General features: G+C 41.5%; 2 protein-coding genes across 2 annotated transcripts in view; one reads left to right on the forward strand and one right to left on the reverse strand.

Moving 5' to 3' along the window:
* Positions 1-19,625, forward strand: part of dlg2 (discs, large homolog 2 (Drosophila)) — a 137,390-nt gene that overhangs the window by 14,004 nt on the left and 103,761 nt on the right. Inside the window, exons 3-4 of the mRNA XM_076161279.1 lie at positions 1,606-1,757; positions 8,492-8,560. Coding sequence (XP_076017394.1) covers positions 1,606-1,757; positions 8,492-8,560 — 221 coding nt within the window. The remainder of the gene's footprint in view (positions 1-1,605; positions 1,758-8,491; positions 8,561-19,625) is intronic.
* On the reverse strand, positions 6,529-7,892 carry LOC143009231 (uncharacterized). The gene is made up of 2 exons (XM_076161280.1): positions 7,609-7,892; positions 6,529-7,412 (listed from the first exon to the last, which is right to left on the reverse strand). Exon 2 carries the CDS (start codon positions 7,366-7,368, stop codon positions 6,607-6,609), a length of 762 nt encoding a protein of 253 aa, XP_076017395.1. The 5' UTR covers positions 7,369-7,412; positions 7,609-7,892; the 3' UTR covers positions 6,529-6,606.

Consider the following 19,625-nt stretch of genomic DNA (forward strand, 5'->3'; position numbering starts at 1 on the left):
TCAAGGAGTGCTTCTGTTTAAACTGAAACTGTGGACACTGTTGTGTTGCTTAGAGATGCTCTGCTTGTGAATAGCTGGCCATCATGACCACTGTTGACAGTTTCAGAATGCAATGTGTTATTGATTTGCAAAACATTGTTGTGATGTTTTGTTGTATTAGATACTTTGTGCTTATTCATGCATATTCATACAGCCTAAGTTGAACTGTATGAATATGCATCAAGTAAGTAACTTTACCGTCGTAATTGCGATAAAATAGATGATGAACAACAACTATTTTAACCTATATACTACACTGTCTCTGTTAAGGAAACTCGCCCCACTGTATGCTAATCATCCCAGAGCCTTTGGAGGATCTGCATGTATTTAGCTGTATTCACTTATATCTTTGATAGCCTGTTTCTACCAAGAATGACAAAATATGCAAATGTATGCATTTTTAGAGAAAAAACTTGAATCAAAGTTTATTCACACATTCTAAAACAGACCTATGTGGAATCATACGGGCTTCCACGGGGACAGAAACATTACTGTCCCCTGTGCCTGGTGGTGAATGCTAATAGCTTGTGGTTAATAACTTCCATTTAAATGTAAATGCGGCTTTTATGTGCAGAGACGAGGCATTGGACTGGCGTGGCCGATCACTTGTTAGAGGTCTAGTTGTCTTGGTAAAAACACGGCTGTCTATTCAACAAAAAAGTGTCTGCATTTTGATAACAATCGCACTTACACTGCATGCCAAACAAAGAGCCCACTTGAGTGACACAATACAGAGGCTTAGTGGTGTATGTGGTAATGATGCACCAACAGATGTGAGGTCCTTTCGCTCTGGAAGATTGTGCTGCAGTGACTCATGCTGAGAATCAGAGAAAAAGGAAGAAGGACACGACAACATTGAATCGCTTATGCCGACGTGGTTGCTCGTCGTGGTTGAGTGAAGGACATGTTCTTCCAGTTTCTTCAACAAATTCTGCTTCGATGTTAGAAAACAGAAGATACCTGAAGTTTGGTTGTTAGTCACATCTGTTGTTCACGCTGCTTTTGAGGAATGAGTCATGTTGATCTGGGAGTTCTTTTTATTCTATACACATTCATTAAATATTGTTTTGCTGTCACCATCCTGAGGTATGTGTGCGTGTGTGCTTGTGTGTGTGTGTGTGTGTGTGTGTGTGTGTGTGTGTGTGCTTATGTGTGTGTGTGTGTGTTTGTGTGTGTGTGTTTTGGCACATTCCTTTAAAGACAATAAGTTTTATTGAAATTCGCATTGCAGGTTCCCAGGATGATACATTTACATTGTGGGGCATTGTGCTCCATAAATGTACAGGGTTTCTCGGGATCATAAGAATAGATTATACTATAGCATTCACTGGATGAGAGGCATGTAACGTCCCAGACAGGTTGCCAGTGTGTCACACTCACGCCCCCAACTAGTTAAACTAAGTAAAATAATTATTCTATGCAAGAGAAAACACTGGTGGTGAATGCTAATAGCTCTTAGTTTAAACTGGGATGTGCATCAAATGTTTTTCAATGTTGATGCGAACGTGTGTGGAGGCCGTAGACAAGGAAACCAGCATCTGAGTCTATTCATACTTGTTTCCCCAGATATCCAAGAGTTCTATGAGGTGACTTTGCTGAACACACAGAAGAGCCGTGAGCAACAGCTGGAGGAGGTCAACCACATGGCTGAAAAGTGGGAGAAAAGTGTTTCTCATCCCAACTCTGAGTTCACACACTCTGCCTGTCCAGTGGAAGAGGTGAGTCTTTGGTTTGGCCTGTGAACACTTTGACGCACCTGAATACACTTTCTTTTACTTTGTCCCGTCAGTCTTCAGTTCAGGTTTTAGAAGTGTTTTGTGTTTTGTCTGAGAAGTGAGAACACAACATCCCATCAGCCATGCAGACTGTTTTACTTTCACATTTCTTTATTCTGCCACATAGTTTTGGCTCATGGTTCATTGTGAATAACCTGATTATATTTAACACCTTGCTGCATTTATGAGTTATATGATTAGGTTCCTCTATTTGAGTGCTAAATGACAATAAATATGGTCTTAAAATGCCTTAAATTTAACTTTACAAGCATTATGTTGTCTGTTATATCTTCTCACTAAGATCTCTCAAAAGCCATCTCAAATATGTGACTGCAGTTTGGCTTGCAGTCATGAGACCGTTGTTACCAAATGATGTGGCTTAAAAGAAATGAAAAGTGTTTTCATGTGGGAGTCATTGTCCGGAATTTCACCGCAATTAATTTGCAATATCTGTGAAAGATAGCACAGCTGCAGTCTTAATGCATTTTCTGGCAAAGTGGAGAGTCTGTAGCATATCATGAATATGATTGGCAGCACACTGTGGAGCTGTCTCCAGATTTGCATGTACTTGAATACTATTATGTTGGTTTTGTTTAGCTGTTAATCTTAATAGAGAGAGAGAGAGAGGGAGAGAGAGGGAGAGAGAGAGCGAGTTTTGTCCTAAAGGCGTACAGGCTGTCATAATGGCAACCATTAATTTCTGGGAAATCTTTTTTACCCAAATCAAATGTGACTCTGAGGCATAATGACGGTACCTGCTGGTGTGTGAGTCATGAGTGTCAGCTTTCCTGCAGGGAGCTGCCTATTGTTATACCTCACAGCATCCTTGTTTTGTGCCGGGGTCCGGAAATCTCTTAAACGCCAAGAATGTGGCACCATGGATTAACCACAGGCAATGGGTATACCGCAGTGTTTACACCCACAAAACATCATTTGGCATTATGCACTGTGCTTTTGTTTAAAAACCAGATTGTGATTTGGTAGAATCATGTGCTCTTGGTATTAAGTCATCATAGCGATGGTGGCCTCATCTGCTCTCCCTTGCTTTTACTTTGTCTGAGCTGTAATGAAGTCTGTTCTGTTCTTGCAGTTTCCCAGGTAGATCTACAGATACAATTCCACCAAAAATGTACAAAATCAAATTCGGACAAACTTTTTAACAAGCAAAAAGCTGTTGTTGGCTCACTGAACGCATTAATGTATCATGTTCCTGCAGCTGGTTCCAATTCTAAGCCTTTTAGTGCTACAGAAATAACCAAGCTACTTTTTATAGCTGTGCCATTTTTTGATTTCCTCATTTTTCTGTTTATTAGTCATGACTGTATTTTTTTTTAATGTTTTAAGGATGTTTTATGATCTTTTTCAATCTTAATCGAATTCTTGAAACATCTCCTATCTTTCATGATAGGAAATGTTGTAGGGAATAAATTAGATATGTTTGGAATTTGAAAATACTGTGTGTTAAATATAGCCACATTTTCCATCAATGGTTACCCATCATATTCAATCTAGTCTGACGTATTATCTATGCAGGGAATTTTGTCCGCGCTTATCTAGTATCTGTAGTGAACTTGTCTATGTAGAGCTGCTCTGGTAAGAAGATTTGGACAGGAAATGGACACTTTCCCTTCATTCTACTCAAGTACACCCTCCATTTGATCTATATTTGTAATATGTAATATGAGAGTTCAAAGCATGGCTTATATTTGAAAAATAAAAAACACTGTACAGCAACAGCACAGACTTCTTCAGCAGTTTAGCCAGTTTCAAGGAACAGACTGTGTGTGTGCGAGTGTTTGTCTGTGTGAGAGATTTGATAAATGTGAATTTGACACTGACGCTGTGACATTCTAATTAAAAGAAAGGAACGGAGCATGGTGAATAGATGAGGACTGTGAAGGACTGAAAAAATTGTGAGAGAGGAATAAAAACGTTTTTGCCTGAAGAATTACCAAGCAACAAGCAATGTCACATTTTCTGAAATATCTGCCCATGCAAGATAAAGATCATGCATGTATAAAGCTAATATGTGGAATTCTCCTTATTATGAAAGCCAGCACATAAATGTAGCACACGAGCCTTCTCTGCTTAATTTAACAATTGTTACAATACCTGCTCAGGGTGAAGGGTGTATAAAGGTAACTTGCTCTTTGCGGGTTACATGGAGTTTGATAGACGTCCTTGCCCAGTGTGAGAGAAGGCCTGTGTGTACTGCACATGTCAATTATAGCATGTTTGACGTTTCACTTGTAATTGGACCAAACAGTTTCGTAATCCACCAGTAATCCTCTTTGTCTGCACACACAACCTCTTGTATCATATCAGCCTTGCCTCTGCTGCAATAACACTAAAACACAAACAAAAGGGGGGTTACAACAGAGGGGGAAGTTTCCAAACATACCAGCTTCATAAGGTTTATATGATCTTCTTTTTTTATCTTTATTTTAATCTATCATTTGAATCTTCACAAACCGCCCCTCTATACTCCTGAACCACTACGCAGGGGTAATCCAGTAGTACCAGGATAGGGATAAGTGAAGGGGATTACATGAGTCCTCTGAGACCAGTGACCCCTCCACGAGGTCACTGGCACAGTGTACCATGTCCTCTTTCCATCAAAGATTAGGCAAAGGTCATGTCAAATTGTGAGCGGTGGCAGATGCCCCATCAAAATGAATGATCAGGGCCCATCTTCAGTATTCGGAGATTAAAACAATTAATATTTTAAACTCCTTTATGCAGTTTGATAGATAATTCAGCCAGCTTGACGGCTTTTGTCAAAGTGTAAATTCCATTTTTGTGAAGCTCCCTGCTATGAATGATTCATTGTTCATGAACTCTGGATGACAGATTAATGCAGGAGTTATAGGAATTATGTGCATTTGAACACAATTTTGAAGACAAATAATTTGCCTGTATTGCCAGCCAGATAAATGTAAATGATCATAACCTTTGTTTTTCAGCTGTAATGCTTGAATAAGTAATCCATTTATTGAATTAGCTGATTAATGGGCTTCAGAATAATTTATTAAAATGGATGTACAGTGTATCCACAGAATGGCTAATTGGGGGCAGACTGTGGCACCTTGGAGAATATGCTCTCTGCTCATGAATTCTTTCAGTTGGTTGTGTCCAGTGTTCATGTTTTAAAGTTCTCTTGCGAGCTTTCGCATTGATAGATCCAAATCGTCCCGATGCAGTATGTTCACACTTGGAATTGAGTTTTTTTGTTCTTTAAAATGTTTCCTAAATCTTCCTTAATCTAAAGTTTGTTATGCATGGACAGTCCTGTTTCTCACCTCTGTTTCATACCTTGCGTTACTGGTGATGATCAAGCTCAGGTAATTTAAATTTTGCATTTTTTTGACTATTTCTACAGTGTTAGAGTAGGATGTTGCGGTACTGGCTTTGTGTATGTGTGTATATATATAATCGACTACTCGATTACGTAAATCCCTCGATTTGCATAACCGCGCGCCGACGCGTTTTGATGACGTAAGATGGCTGCGCCAGGTGGAAGCATGCACGCAACCGGGGAACAAAGTGCGGCGAAAAAAGGCCACGGTGAAAAGCCAAGTGAAAGCATCACGGAGCGCGTTTTAAGGCGGCTCTTTGTCGGCTGACGTGTGGCTAGCAAGCCGCAAACGTGTCTTTGCCGGCTGACGTGCGGAAGCGCAAACGGACCTGCGTCTCATGTATTTTGGTTGTTGAATGCAGATTGCGCTCGATCCCTTTACTTGAATTGAATAAGCAATATGTTGGATTATAAAACGGAGATTATCAGTCAAAAATTGTCTAGTTGTGGAATAATGCATTGCGAATCTTTGTTACATTTGTTTGTTTTCAAGAGAAGATGATTGGAGAAAACACTGAAATATTAATGAGCTAAGTTTGATATTTATTTTGGGGAAAATAATTGTTATATTGCGAAATAAATATAATCTATAGATCAATAGATTTATCGGAAAAACAATCTGTAGATTAATCATTGAAAAAATAATCGTTAGCTGCAGCCCTAATATATATATTATTTTGTGCAGTCAGTAAAACAAGTTTTACAGGTCTTGGTACCGATCTTTCAACAGCTCCTTAACTTGCAATCTGTTGGAGGAAAATTGTGTTTTCTCTTCCTCTCACCCTCATGAAACCACTCCGTTTCTCTGGTTCTTCCTTCAAATTGTCAATATACAGACTGCCTGTACCATTTTGATCATGTGGCTGATTGTCCCCAAAGTTTTCACAGTCAATTGCTCTTGACTTTTTTGATATAGCGATGACTAGATTTCCACTGCACCTCTGCTATGATTTCTTGCCTGTAGACTAACATTGCAATCAGTAGAAGTAGGTCAACGTCAAATTCTTTCATAGTTTTCAGAACTTCTACAGCTGTGTTTCTGGCCCTTGGCTCTGCTGTTTTTCACCATCAAATTAGTTTTTCGTTATCTGATGTCTAGACCGGGTTTGTGAAATTGGATGGACTTTTGGTTAGTCAACTATATGATGAGTAATTACATTACATTACATTACGGTCATTTAGCAGACGCTTTTATCCAAAGCGACTTACAATAAGTGTGTTCAACAAAGGTAGATAAAAGAACTTCAGGTCACAAGAAATCGTAAGCGCATTTCCTTCCTAAACCAACAGCTAAGAGCATAACTAGAGCTAGAGTAGAAGTGCAATAAGTTAGGTACTATGATGAATGAGAAAAAAACAAAAAACAAAAGGACAGATTAGAAATGAAAGATTAGAAAACAAGAGCATCAGAAGAGCTAGGACAGAGTAGGTGATGTCCTAAGAGGGAGGATCTGGGTAGTGTTTCTTGAAGAGATGGGTCTTCAGCCTGCGGCGAAAGATGGGCAGCGACTCCGCTGTCCTGACATCAGTCGGGAGAGCATTCCACCACTGAGGTGCCAGAACAGAGAAAAGCCGTGACCGCATCGATCGCAAGCAGGGGCCGCTGAGCGCCGGGGCAGCCAGTCGCCTGGAGGCAGCAGAGCGAAGTGGTCGGCCGGGGGTGTAGGGCTTGACCATAGCCTGGAGGTATGAAGGAGCTGTTCCTTTCACTGCCCTGTAGGCTAGCACCAGAGTTTTAAACTGGATGCGAGCAGCTACGGGGAGCCAGTGTAGAGAACGGAGAAGGCAAGTTGTGTGGGAGAACTTGGGAAGGTTGAACACCAGACGAGCAGCAGCTTTCTGGACGAGCTCCAGAGGTCTGATAGCGGAAGCCGGGGCGCCAGCAAGGAGGGAGTTGCAGTAGTCCAGGCGGGAGATGACAAGAGCCTGGATCAGCACCTGCGCTGCCTTGTCGGTGAGGAAGGGACGGATCCTCCGGATGTTGTAGAGGAGGAATCTGCAGGAACGCGTCACCGAAGCGATGTTTGCCGCGAACGACAGTTGGTCGTCCAGGGTCACACCCAGATTCCTCGCGGTCCGAGTAGACGTCACCACGGAGTCATCTATGGTGATGGCCAGGTCTCGGTGCGGGCAGCCCTTCCCTGGGAGAAACACCATCTCAGTCTTGTCCAGGTTGAGCTTCAGGTGGTGCTTCGACATCCACCCCGAGATGTCTGCCAGGCAAGCAGCGATGCGCGTCTCCACTTGGGCGTCAGAAGGAGGAAACGACAGAATCAGCTGGGTGTCATCAGCATAGCAGTGGTAGGAGAAGTTATGGGAGTGGATAACCGAACCAAGAGATGTTGTGTAGAGGGAGAAAAGAAGAGGGCCCAAGACCGAACCTTGCGGAACCCCAGTGGTGAGCCTACGTGGCTTCGAAGCAGAACCTCTCAGTGTTACCTGGTAGGAGCGACCTGTCAGGTAGGACGCGAACATGGAGAGCGCAGAGCCAGAGACACCCATTCCCTCAAGGGTAGAGAGAAGGATCTGGTGGTTCACCGTGTCGAATGCTGCAGACAGGTCCAGGAGAATCAGGACAGAGGAGAGAGAGTTCGCTCTAGCAGTTTGGAGTGACTCGGTCACTGCCAGGAGGGCCGTCTCGGTCGAGTGGCCCACCTTGAAGCCGGACTGGTGGGGGTCCAAAAGGTTGTTCTGGTGGAGGTACAGGGACAGTTGATTGAAGACAGCACGTTCAATTGTAATGAAATCAATATATGTTGAGTTTCATTGATGGTAAATAATTGCGCTAAAAGGCTATTTTTAGTCTTCTCTGCCACATGACTTGCATTATCTGAGCTTCTAATGAGGCACCAAAGCAATAGAAAGACAGTAATGAGCCAATGATGTCTCAGTCTCTATCCCTTTACCAGTATATTGACACTATAACTCTTCGTGAGACTACGGACACCCTTCAAACATGTACTCTTCTTCATTAAGTTTAAGAATTTCCCCAATCTACTTCTACCCTAGCTTTTAATAAGTTATAATTATTTTAATGAAGGAACTTGCAATGTGCAATCAAGTTATAACATACCTAAGAAATAGAATAGTCTAGCCAACATACAGCAATGACATCATCTAACTACTACTACTACTTTGTTTCCTTTTTCACCCATCTTCACCCACGTATTGCCGTTATTGTCTTTTCCTCTCTATGGATAAAAAATAGCCTCAGAAATAACGTCTTTGATGCTTTCATCCACATGTGTCCCTCAGGTTGATTCATCGCACCGTTGTTGTTCTTGTTGTATTGATGAATTATGCACTTGTTTGTTGTTCCCAGCAGAGGGAGCAGAGCAGCTCAGAGCCCAGTGGGATGGAGCAGGCAGAAAACAGTGCCAAGACCTCTGAGGTGAGTTCTCTGTGTGTGTGTGTGTGTGATGCTGTGTGTGTGTGATGCTGTGTGTGTATGATGCTGTGTTACTTTGAGACAATTGTGTTTTCATCACTAGCATCCATTCTTGGTACTTTTCACTCTGTGATCTCATTTTCTGATTTCACCTCATCATTTGTCACAGCACGGTAACACACTCAGGTGTAATGCAGCCTGTCATATCTATTCTTGGTCATATAATACTCGCTTCCTCAAGAAGTAATTTGTAGCTCCATAATCCTCAAAACAACAATGAGCTCATGGAAGTAAAGGGGATTATGTTCATGAAAGGTTGGGAGATGTGATCAGAAGGTTGAGGGCCAGAATAAATGTAGTGCCAAATATATCACCATGTTTGGTCATGGCTGTTATGACATGAGCAAAACATGACTTTGCTTTGAGTGCAGTTTTGTCCTACTTCTAGGGACAAGCACTGGGTATTAAGTCTTTGCTGTCACTTTGTTAAATGACATGAACACTCTAAGGACTAATTCATTGATTACACTTGCTTTGTGAAATGGGTTCTTGTAAGTCGATATGTTCCACGTGCAAACCACCTTGTACTCTTTGTGTCGAGATTCAGTGCACAGTGTTGTGCTTTCTTGTCTCTTTTTGCTGTGTGCCGCCTATCTAGTGAAGCAGAAACAGAAGGATAATCTCCAAAATAGGTAATAAGAAGGCATTCAATGGCTTTATGGATACATTATCAATATTCATCATTAACTATTCAACCTGTGCATACACGGTTCCTAAAATTAATACTGTACATGTTGCCATTATTTAACTTTTACTGAATATCACTGGAAGAACTGCAAATCTGCTAAAACCCTTTTAAAAAAACGGACTTAGGTCAATGCATTGAGGGCAGATATCGATCAGCTGCATGGTTAAAATGAACGTAGTAGATCTTTCCAACTTTCCAGCTAAACCAGTGGTTGTTTGGGAACCACTGAGCTAAGTCACACCTAGTCTGCACATATGAGCAGCAGCCCTAACAAAGGAGGCTAAATCATTCCTTACCTCTAATGCAATAAGCAGTAGTCGTGTGAGCGGCGTCTCCTGAAAAGATTAGTGCCATTGCCCTGGGAGAGGTCTGAATGTGTTCAGTAGTAGTACATGCATGGCGGAACTGGAGTGTACAGGTGCTGCTTTTTTTCCACAAACAAAAGCAATAATCAAGATCAAAATCTACAATCCACCCCTTTGCCAGGATGCCTACAACATGGAGGTACCGTGAAATAGAAATAGGTCGAGGTCAGAGGCTCATAGCTTATACAAAAGGAAGGTGGTGACATCAGAGTGGCTGTGTGTGTTTATCTCTCAGTGACTCAGAGTGCTGACACTGAGCTAGAGCTGTGCGACAGACACAAGACAACATGCAGTGCTGTCTTGTATCTGTTCTCTTTAAAGGAGCACATGTTGGCTCGTGTGTTTCCAGTCAAACACCATTTGCTGGCCTCATACGTAGATGTTTGTTGTTTATTGACTGTGATGACTGTAGAAAGAATGAGAGGAAGGCTGGCCAGGTGTGATGTGTGATGTTATTTATACATCCATCGCAATTCATAGAAATTATAACCCCATAGTTATCATAATTGTAACAAAACGTTTTACTTCAATGCAGCTGGGTTGAGTTGTGGCTGTAGATGAGTATGAGGACGCCTGTCAGTGATTACATGTGAAACATATGGGGACTCACCGTAAAGCTACACGTTACTACAGGCACACACAGCGTCGTAGTCGACAAAATGTTGCAAATGGTGCGCTTCACACAAGAGCTCGTTGAAATAGTTACAATATTTCATTGCGGGCGTCCTGGGGTGCGAAGTGTGCCATTTGCTGGATTGTATTGATTAGCACAACAAAAATTGGAGTGATAAAAGGAAAGGCTGAGCTGCAGTTGTCAATGCTCTTGCCAGGTTTAACAGTCGGCTTTGCGTCATTGTCGTCCTAAGGTTTTGATCATTTTCAGCTAAGACAAAATTGCTCCCTTGAGGCAACTTGTGACAGGAAGTGTCGCCAGAATCAGCAATGCTGTGAAGCAGTTTGAGAACAGGTCGGCTAGTCTGTTTTCATGCATGAACTGCATCATGTTCACTGGTCTCTGCTTGGTCTCTGCCTGGTGGCACAACGGGTTTTGAGCGCATCTAGTTTGCTCAGCAATGTTCGGGCACAGATGTTGCAGTCTTCTCCGTTGTGCAGATTATTCAGCAGTTTGGAGCAGATGTCTGGAGGTTTTTCTCTTAGTGATGTCATGGAACTGGTCTGAGAAAATCAAAGTGGTTGTGGTGTTCCTGCAGCTGCAAAAAGGGCTCCTTGGTTTTGGAGATGGCAGTGTCCAGTATAACATCAAAGTATTCTGCCTGAATCCTCTCCTCCGCACTTAGCACTTGGACTTTTGTGTCAAGTGGATTGATGGCCTTTAACCTCTGTGGGCGTGTCTTTCAACATTAGGTTTTTCAACCACTGCATTTGCGTCGTCTAGCGCAACAGTGAACCTTGACACCTTGGACTGTGTGAGCCCTGTAATTACGTTGTTCAGCATCTGCAATGCATTGCTCTAGTCCCATGTTTCTGACTGCAACACCTAACTGATAGTGTTCACCGGATGCAGTATTTGGTGCCAGGATACAACAGCAGTGATGAATTTGAATCGGCTCAGGTCATTAGCGAGGAGAAAACACAATTTGCAGCTTCAAACTGGGCCCCCTGGTGCTTCCGCCTCCGCTTAACGCAGCTCTGCTGGTATGTCCTGTTCTATGACATCAAGAGAGTTTAGTCATTTCGTTGCCCACCGGCTCTTCTCGCCTTTAAGTTCCTGATTTGCCCTACAATAACTTTTATTAAAGTAAACAAAGTAGCTTAGTAATTGTGGTAAAGGTGTTTGATTCTGCATCGTTCGGCAAAAAAATGTGCTACAATTCCTTGAAAATGAAAATCCTTCCAATTCAAACATTTTAAGTGACGACGTTGAGGAATGTGCAACTTCTTGCAAACAATAATTGGATGAATTTGGATTATTTCTTGCGTTTTTGTCAGATATCTTAGTCAACAAACCACAAAATAAAGTAACTGAATAGGAATTGGATTTCTCTTTCCATCTTGAAATAGATCTGAGAGGCAATTAATTTCTACCCACTTACAGACATTGCAAACATGAAATCTGTTTTGCCTATTAGCAACAATGTTTTCAGGCTACTACATTATCCCATTGTGATAATGTGTCAATGACTTTATGCTGCATTAGTCCAGATGGTCCAGGATCTGTTTTTGGAAACCTCTCTGACACATTCGCTGTGATATGTTGTGATAATTGGCCAGTATCCCATAACATATTTTTGGATTGCAGTTTGGTATTTTCGTTTCACTTCATCATTATCATGGTCAGCAGTGCAGTCTTAGTGAGAATTTCTGAGTCATGTATGGGGCATCTGCAGCCATATTATGATTTATTATGACGCAGCAGCATTGAAACAAACTATTGGTTGGGTCTGAAAGATGCTGAGGTAATAATTAATTATGAAGTATTCCCCAGTTGGTCAGCCAGTTCAGCTATGTATGTTTTATTGTGTTTGTATAGTAGAAGTGATCAGTGGCTGCAAATTCTTAATTAAGGTGAATTACTGTTAGTATTGTTGACCAGATATTGAGTGTAATCTGTGGACTTCTGTATTTGCCTTGCCTCTCTTAAACACTCACACACACACACACACACACACACACACACACACACACACACACACACACACACACACACACAGCACTCTCGCAGCACTCTCGCAGTCAATGGAAGGCAGTGCTTCTTTTCAGATGAAATTAAAGCCGGGTGTAATTATTAAGTTCTAGTCATTTTGCCATTGCAGCTAATAGCCCAAGAGACAGAGAGCATGGGAATCTGATTCATTCCGCTGAGCAGACGCTCTCGTCCTCCACTCTCTCTCTCTCTCTCCCCCTCTCTCTTGCTCACGCTTTTGCTTGCTCTCGCTCTCATCCTGTAGCGCTGCTTAGTTGCTCAGCCTGGAGACAGGAGAGGGAGAGGAGGATGAACTAAAAAAGCACGAAGGAGAGCTAGAGGATGAATGAGAGGAAGAGAAGCTAAGCGATGGTATCAGGTTGTTGGAGGAGGCCAAGCCAGCGGTTCAGCGTTTCAAAGTGTGTGGTTGTGTGTGCGTGCGTGTGTCGTGTGTGTATGTGTTGACTGATGACGTGTGCTGTGCGCTGAGATGGCGTTAGGAATCCTGATAGCCTTCAGCACTGTGGAGGAGGCATCCCGATCCTTGCGAGGGGCCCACATGCTGTAACGTCCGTCCGCCGTGGCTTCTCTCCCTTGCCAGTGTGTGTGCGTGTGAGTGTTTATGTGTGCGTTTGTGTGTGTGTGTGTGTGTGTGTGCTCCTCTTCTCCTCCCCCTCTTCCTCTTCATCTCCTTCTTATTCAGTAAACCCTGCCTTTGCTTTATCTTCCCTCCTCCTTTCTTCACATCAGTATCTTTTTCTCCATCTTCTTCACTTTTTTTCTCACCAGTGGTGGTTTTGGCGAGGATGAATCCGAGTGTAGGTTAAGAGCTCCTTTTTTTCCCTCTGGCCAGCATGGATTGTCTTTGCATAGTCACCACTAAGGTAAGAAATATAGCATGAATGAATGACTTGCTGGATGATAGAGAGGGATTGAGCATTGTGGTAGAATGAGGCATGTGGTGAAGCAGAAGGGGAGAATCTCTGTCTGCTCGTGTCAGATCACTCAGTGTGTGTGCGCGTGTGTGTGTGTGTGTGTGCGCGCGCGCGCGCGCGTGTGTGTGTGTGTGTGTAAATCATTTTTCACGACCACAGGATGTTTAAATCAGAGACAGTATTATTATTCTGATTATTATATGTTATTGAGTGTGTGAGCATATTTAGTGTTTGTATGTTGTAAGGAGCGTGATTCTTCGCTGCCTCTGCTGTCGGCAGCCGTAGAGGAATGTTGCCTGCCTCTCGGTTGAAGTTGTGTTGAACTTCTGTCAGCCAGCTCTGGGCTCTGCTGCTCCACTCTGGTCAGAGACTGGAGCAGCACATTTTGAAGGCAGAATTTGACAGCATCATTGTAATAGACAGTCTTTCTGCCTACTCGACAGACCTTTTATTAAATGACTGAAACGTCTGAAAATGTGCTTTTTTCCTTAAGCCTCTACTCCAGACCTTTTGGAATGGGGGAATCCTCACTTATAACAAAAGACAGAAGTATTGAAAGTGCTGACTGGAAGGTGAAAATGCTGTTACATGGATTTTTTACCCACAGTAACAATTAAAGCTTAATTATATTCCTGGTCTGCTATTTCGTATCTTTCTCATCTTTCTCAGCTATAGGAAAATTATTTTGTACCGGTTTCATGCATGACTATACTGGCACTATGGTTTAGATCTGATAAACTCAGAGTGGGTCATTCCACAGCCACTAAAATCACATCCAACATGCATATAGACTGAGGCAAACTAAAAACAAAATATTGATTAGATCTTTATGAAAGGGGGAGTAATCATGTAAGACAATGTAGATTTTGAGATCATAAGTTATTTAGAGTGTACATGCTTTAGCATATCATCCATGTGATTGTAATGGATTCTTTTCATATGGAAACTTGATAGTGGGTTTTCCTTGAATATCATGTGTCTCAATACTTATTTAGCAATTAGTGATGTATTGCATTGAAAAATCGGTAAATCTTCATACAAACTATTATACATACTGTTTTTTGTCGTTATTTGAATTGCATTTCATTTGACATCATTCTGGGTTGTGACTTTGTGTCAAATGTACTGTTCTTGTACTTCTAGCCACTGTGGAAATGACTCAAAAATACTTATGTCCTAATTGGATGATATATGTTATCAGAAATGAATCCTGTCAGCATGCTATCAGCCCTATTAGTTGTACTAAGTAAGCTGATCCAAGTGTGAAAAGGTTACTCTGTAAGAGGCAACTTGCCTATTTACGTCACACAAAGGGCATCCTGGCAACATGGGCTATAAGTGAAAGTGACAGAGCGCTCCTCGTCATTTATGGGGAAAATCTCAACTGAGTGTTTTGCAGCCTATGTATAGACTGCATCTGACGAAACAAGAGGCCAAACATTTTTGCCTGCGAATTCCAAAGATGGACTTTCCTCTCTCCCTCTCTTCCCTTCATGCTGTTGAGCACACGTGTGCTCAGAGCCCAGACCCTCTTGGCCAGTTGGCGTTGACTCCTTAAGAGCAGTGGTGAAATATTCAAGCTTACTTTTGCATGAAAGCCATTACTTAGTGAGACTCAGCACGTTGCCTTTACCCAGAGTGCTTCATCGTGTTCTCTTATGTAAGAACAAAGGGCCAGATGTACTAAGCCTTTTGCGCTGGTTTGGAGCACAGATATGACGCATTCTGCTCTAAAAAACATGTGTGTTATGTATCAAACAGGCGCACGCCGCCTGGAAGCGCAGTTTGCATGTCAGCTCTGTGAGTCATCGCGAGGTGCGCTCCTCTCCTTTTATGCATTTAAGGAAGGATTCAATTCTGCTTGAATTTTCTCTACCTCTGGAGAACAGGCGCATATTAGTGAAGTTGTATTAATGTCCATATTTTGTCGCACAATGTCCCTGGTGCTGAATACACTGTACTGCACAAATATACATCAATTTCTCCACATCCAAAGATATTCAGTGGCCAAAATTGTTATTGGAGCTATAGATCATACTCACTTACCTCTTGTCCCTCGGCCCATCAGCAAACTAATTTATCAAAAACTCACACAAGTAGTCTGTAATCCAACGCACAGAGTTTCAGATGTTGTGGCAAAGGATTATCGGCTCTGTCAAACACTCTGAGTATACAGGAACAGCAACATCTACCGCTTAGTACGCCTATGGAACGCACACCACACATCTATGTTAGTGCAAAGCGTTGTAACACGACATCTAGTTTGTTGGTGTAGGATTGGATGTTTTTTCCGTATCTTCATATGTGTCCAGAGACAGATTTTGTTTTTCTTCCTCACATCAAAATCTTTCTTAAACAGGATCACTATGACCCTGACCAGGATAAGAGATTTGAATGGATGGATGGGTAATAATAATTTCAAGTGGAAGCAGTTGAGCGACTATCCCAGGGAATCAATGAGCCTGAAGGAAGTCACGGGTCATGGCTTAATGCCAAATACACACAAATACATATGGAAGCAAAAATAGAAGCTTCTTGATACAAAACTAGGGATAAGATCACATGTATTGGTTGTAGTATTAGAGCCATCAGGGCAAAGCACACACAACTGAGATGGAGGTTGTTGAGTGTGTGTATGTGTGTGTGACTTGTGTTTTCTAACACAACGGTATTTTTTTGTATCGCAAATTGTGTGTCAGCTCCTATGACATCTGTGTTCTTATTGTGTCGGACATAACTAAATTCACAATCAAGTCACATCACAAAAGTTAGAACTTTGCACATACACACGACTTAAGTTAACGTTACATTTTCTGGCTGAACACATAATGAAGGAGTCCTGTTGTGCTGTGCTGTTGTGTTAATGGATGGATTGCATTAAAGGGAGAAGTCCTATAATGGTACTGAATAAATAGTCTTGAGGTCCACTTCCAAATTGTACCTGTTGCAATGGATCCAGGGAGCATTCACGCATTGATGGGAGAATTGACGTGAGTGTTATCCATTTATTAGTGCAATGCCTATATCAGAGCATTCACACTATCAGAACCAAAAGGAACCAGCATTTACTCTCATTAAAAGTATAAAACACTTGCTTCATCTTGCATGCTGCATTGTGGGATGAACCTGGTGGACTATATGACATCATGTTCACATTCTTTATGTAAGGTTTCACTTCAACCCACACAATGAGGAGCTTTGTCCACTGAGGCTGTGATTAGATTTCCATCCAGCCCTTCCCATTGATCCCCTCGGGTATGACAGCGCAGGAGTAGGTGCACATGTGAGAGCATTTGTGTTTGGCATTAACATAATCTGGAAGTGTTTTTTGTTTTTGGAAATTCTGGACTTCTACAAACCAGAATAGTCTGAGGAATTGTTAATGAAATAGATTCATAATTGGCAATGGAATCCCCATTGGACAGTCGAACTGAAAAGGAACGCAATGCCATATGAAATGTGAATGTTATATTCAGCTACTAACCTCAGTATTCTCCATAATGAATGTGCACGGATTAATCATATGCAATTTTTATTGCATGGCCATATTATGTAATGCTTTGGGGGCTTGATGAGTACTGAGCTGTAGTGCAGCATGAGAAGAAAAGACAGGGAAAAAAAGCAGAAAGGAACCACTCCTACACAAGTGTGTTGATTCTCTGTCATTGTTGCTGTTTTTAGATGATCTCTGCTATCTGTATTGTGACACTTGTTTTTGATGAAGTAATGCAAAAAGAAGATCATCTCTCCTTCTGGTAAAAACAGACATACAATGGCAAGCAGACAGCAGGCTGTTGCATGCATGAATTGGTGTTGTGTGTAGGAACAGGAGCTCATTGTCTTGCAGAGAAACTTTTCTTACATGTTATTCAACCTTTACAGCTGGTCCTGTTATTTGTATATATTGTTGTGTTTGTCTTGGGTCTCTATACGGAGCTGAGACACTGAAAGGTGAAGAACCTCTCAATCACTCAGTTACAGACATGCAAAGGGGGCATGTTAAAGACATGCTAATTGTCCTTACACACCTCTGGGGCTGCTCTCTCTTAGCATTCACTTCTTTAATCAGTGAATAGCTTCTACTTCTTGGAAAGCCGATGAGTGGATTTTGTGGTCGGTCAAGAGCATTGATTCACTGGTCACCTCTGAGGAAACATGCAGAAGGAGTGGACTGAGGGTAGAACAAGAAGTCTTTGTTTTCCTTTTTCTCAGCACCAACACCTTGGCCATAAATGTTCATAATCTAAAATTAGAGCAGATTGAAGTCACAAGGATAATTCTAAATCAGATGAGGAGCACTGGGTAGAGGCTTTAGCTGGCTGCTTTATTTTTGTGCTTTGTTTTCTACTCTTCCTATTTGTTGCTGCACTCTTCACTTTTGAATGGGTGACTGCCAGAAAGCCCCTTGAAGTGTGAACAACAACATTTTATTCACACCCTCCAGGCTTGAAGCATTTTACCTACTGTTTCTCAATTGACAGCCTAAAAATATCACAGTTTGTATTTGATTCAAGGCTGCAAGTTGTTTGATGTCCAGGCGCGTTCTCAGTTTTGCAGGGTTGCGCATTAGAGACATGACCTCTGTTAAAGACACGGACCTCCAGCACCCCTACAACCAAAAGAATCCTGCTGTTGCTTTGTCATTAACTAAAAATAGAGACTGACCTTCCTGGCCGAAGGCGTAAATATATGAGTGTATTTTTGATTCATTCATCTATTTTTGACTGTCCTTCTGTCCTTCTGTCCTGTTATTGTTGTGTAGAATAATTCTTTATAATAAAACTCCTTTCAGTATCATACATACAAAATATAATTTGTTAGGGTTCGTTTTGTACCGTACCAATAGAGTCCAAGTTCTGTCCAAATTTGAACAAAGTTTTTATGCTTGTATGAGGTGGAACAAAACTTAGTCATTCCTCTGAAAAACAAGTAATGCAAAGTGGGTGAGTCAGTGAATGCATGCATTTACATGGAACCAAAGCTTTATACTTCTGCAAATATAAACATAAACATCTTTGCAGACCTACACAGTGAAGGGTGGTGGTGGTGGTTAACAATGGTTGCAGAGTGTCAGATATATGCTGTTCCCCCCAAAATTTTTCACTTCCGTATTTCAGTACTTTCGGTACTTTATTTAAATGTGGTGATGTCGCATTGCCTGTGTGAATGCATGCTAATTGACTCGGGGAACGAAAACACCCAAAAGGTGACAGTTTGTGGAAAGTTTTTGTTATACTTCTTTATTTAAAGACTGTGGCATTGTGTTGCCTGGGTGATTGTGTTAACAGTATTCACCATGGCTGCCACTCCAGCCAAAGCGCCATATCTTGTGGAGAAATTGCATTGCCCACACTATGTTATCCTTTCTCTTTATGTTAGGATATGTTACAATTCTCCACGTTAGAGGGATTTGGGGAGGGAGGGGATATGGAGAACACTTTATAATCACCAAAATAGTGAGTTGTGCCTTCATATAAATGTAAATGCTACTTATTACTTAGAAAACATTCTAAAACAAACATTTAACTTGAACCATGCACAGTGAAAGTCTGCAGTTCAAATCCTGGTCAAATTTCACCGTGGCCTTATGATAAAAACAAAAAACCTGGTCTAGTGTGAGAAAGACTGCTGACAAATATAGCAATGTAAGCAATGCCCACAAATGCTTACTAAGCATAGGATATCAAGTGATATCTGCTGCATATCAGAATGAAGGTTCAGGACTTCTATCTTAAAATGCTGTCCAAGATGAATGAGAGTGACAGAAGGCAATGTCCAATATTCTCAAACAGGCAAAACTTTATTTGAAATGGATATATGCTGGGAGGCAATTGAGTTATTGTGTTATAGTTGTCTTGACCAAAACCTATATGAAAAAGAAGCTATCTAAAATGGAATTGACACTTTGACACTCTTGACAGGATGAATGACACTGGAATGGCAACATAAGATAACATTTTGAATGCTGAAGGACATAATTGTCATTTATGAAAGTTATTTTGTTTGTGTATTTTTGTACTGATGGGAAAGATTTTGATTAATTGTCATAAAACAGTGACGTTAAGCCACTGTGTTTTTTTTCAAGGCAACAAACCCACAGACCTTACAGGCATCAAGATCCAGTTCCTTGAAGGGCGTTTTAACTTCTTCATGGAATCAAATTGGTATTGAATCGTGTGATACCTTATTTGTTATTGCAAAATATATAATAATCCGGAGGTACAATAATACAACGATTTGTGATGCAACTTGTAACTGCATGAAAATACATCTGCTACTAATTCTAGCTCGAGTCTGGCCATGCTAGAGTACCCTGCAACAATGATCAAACTTTCCACCCACTACAGGGCGACCTGCTGGGCAGATTTGTGATGTG

This window comes from Genypterus blacodes, unplaced genomic scaffold (assembly GCF_046128005.1).
Source record: "Genypterus blacodes isolate CSIRO-AG114 ecotype Tasmania unplaced genomic scaffold, CSIRO-AGI_Gbla_v1 ptg000111l_1, whole genome shotgun sequence".
NCBI lineage: Eukaryota > Metazoa > Chordata > Actinopteri > Ophidiiformes > Ophidiidae > Genypterus > Genypterus blacodes.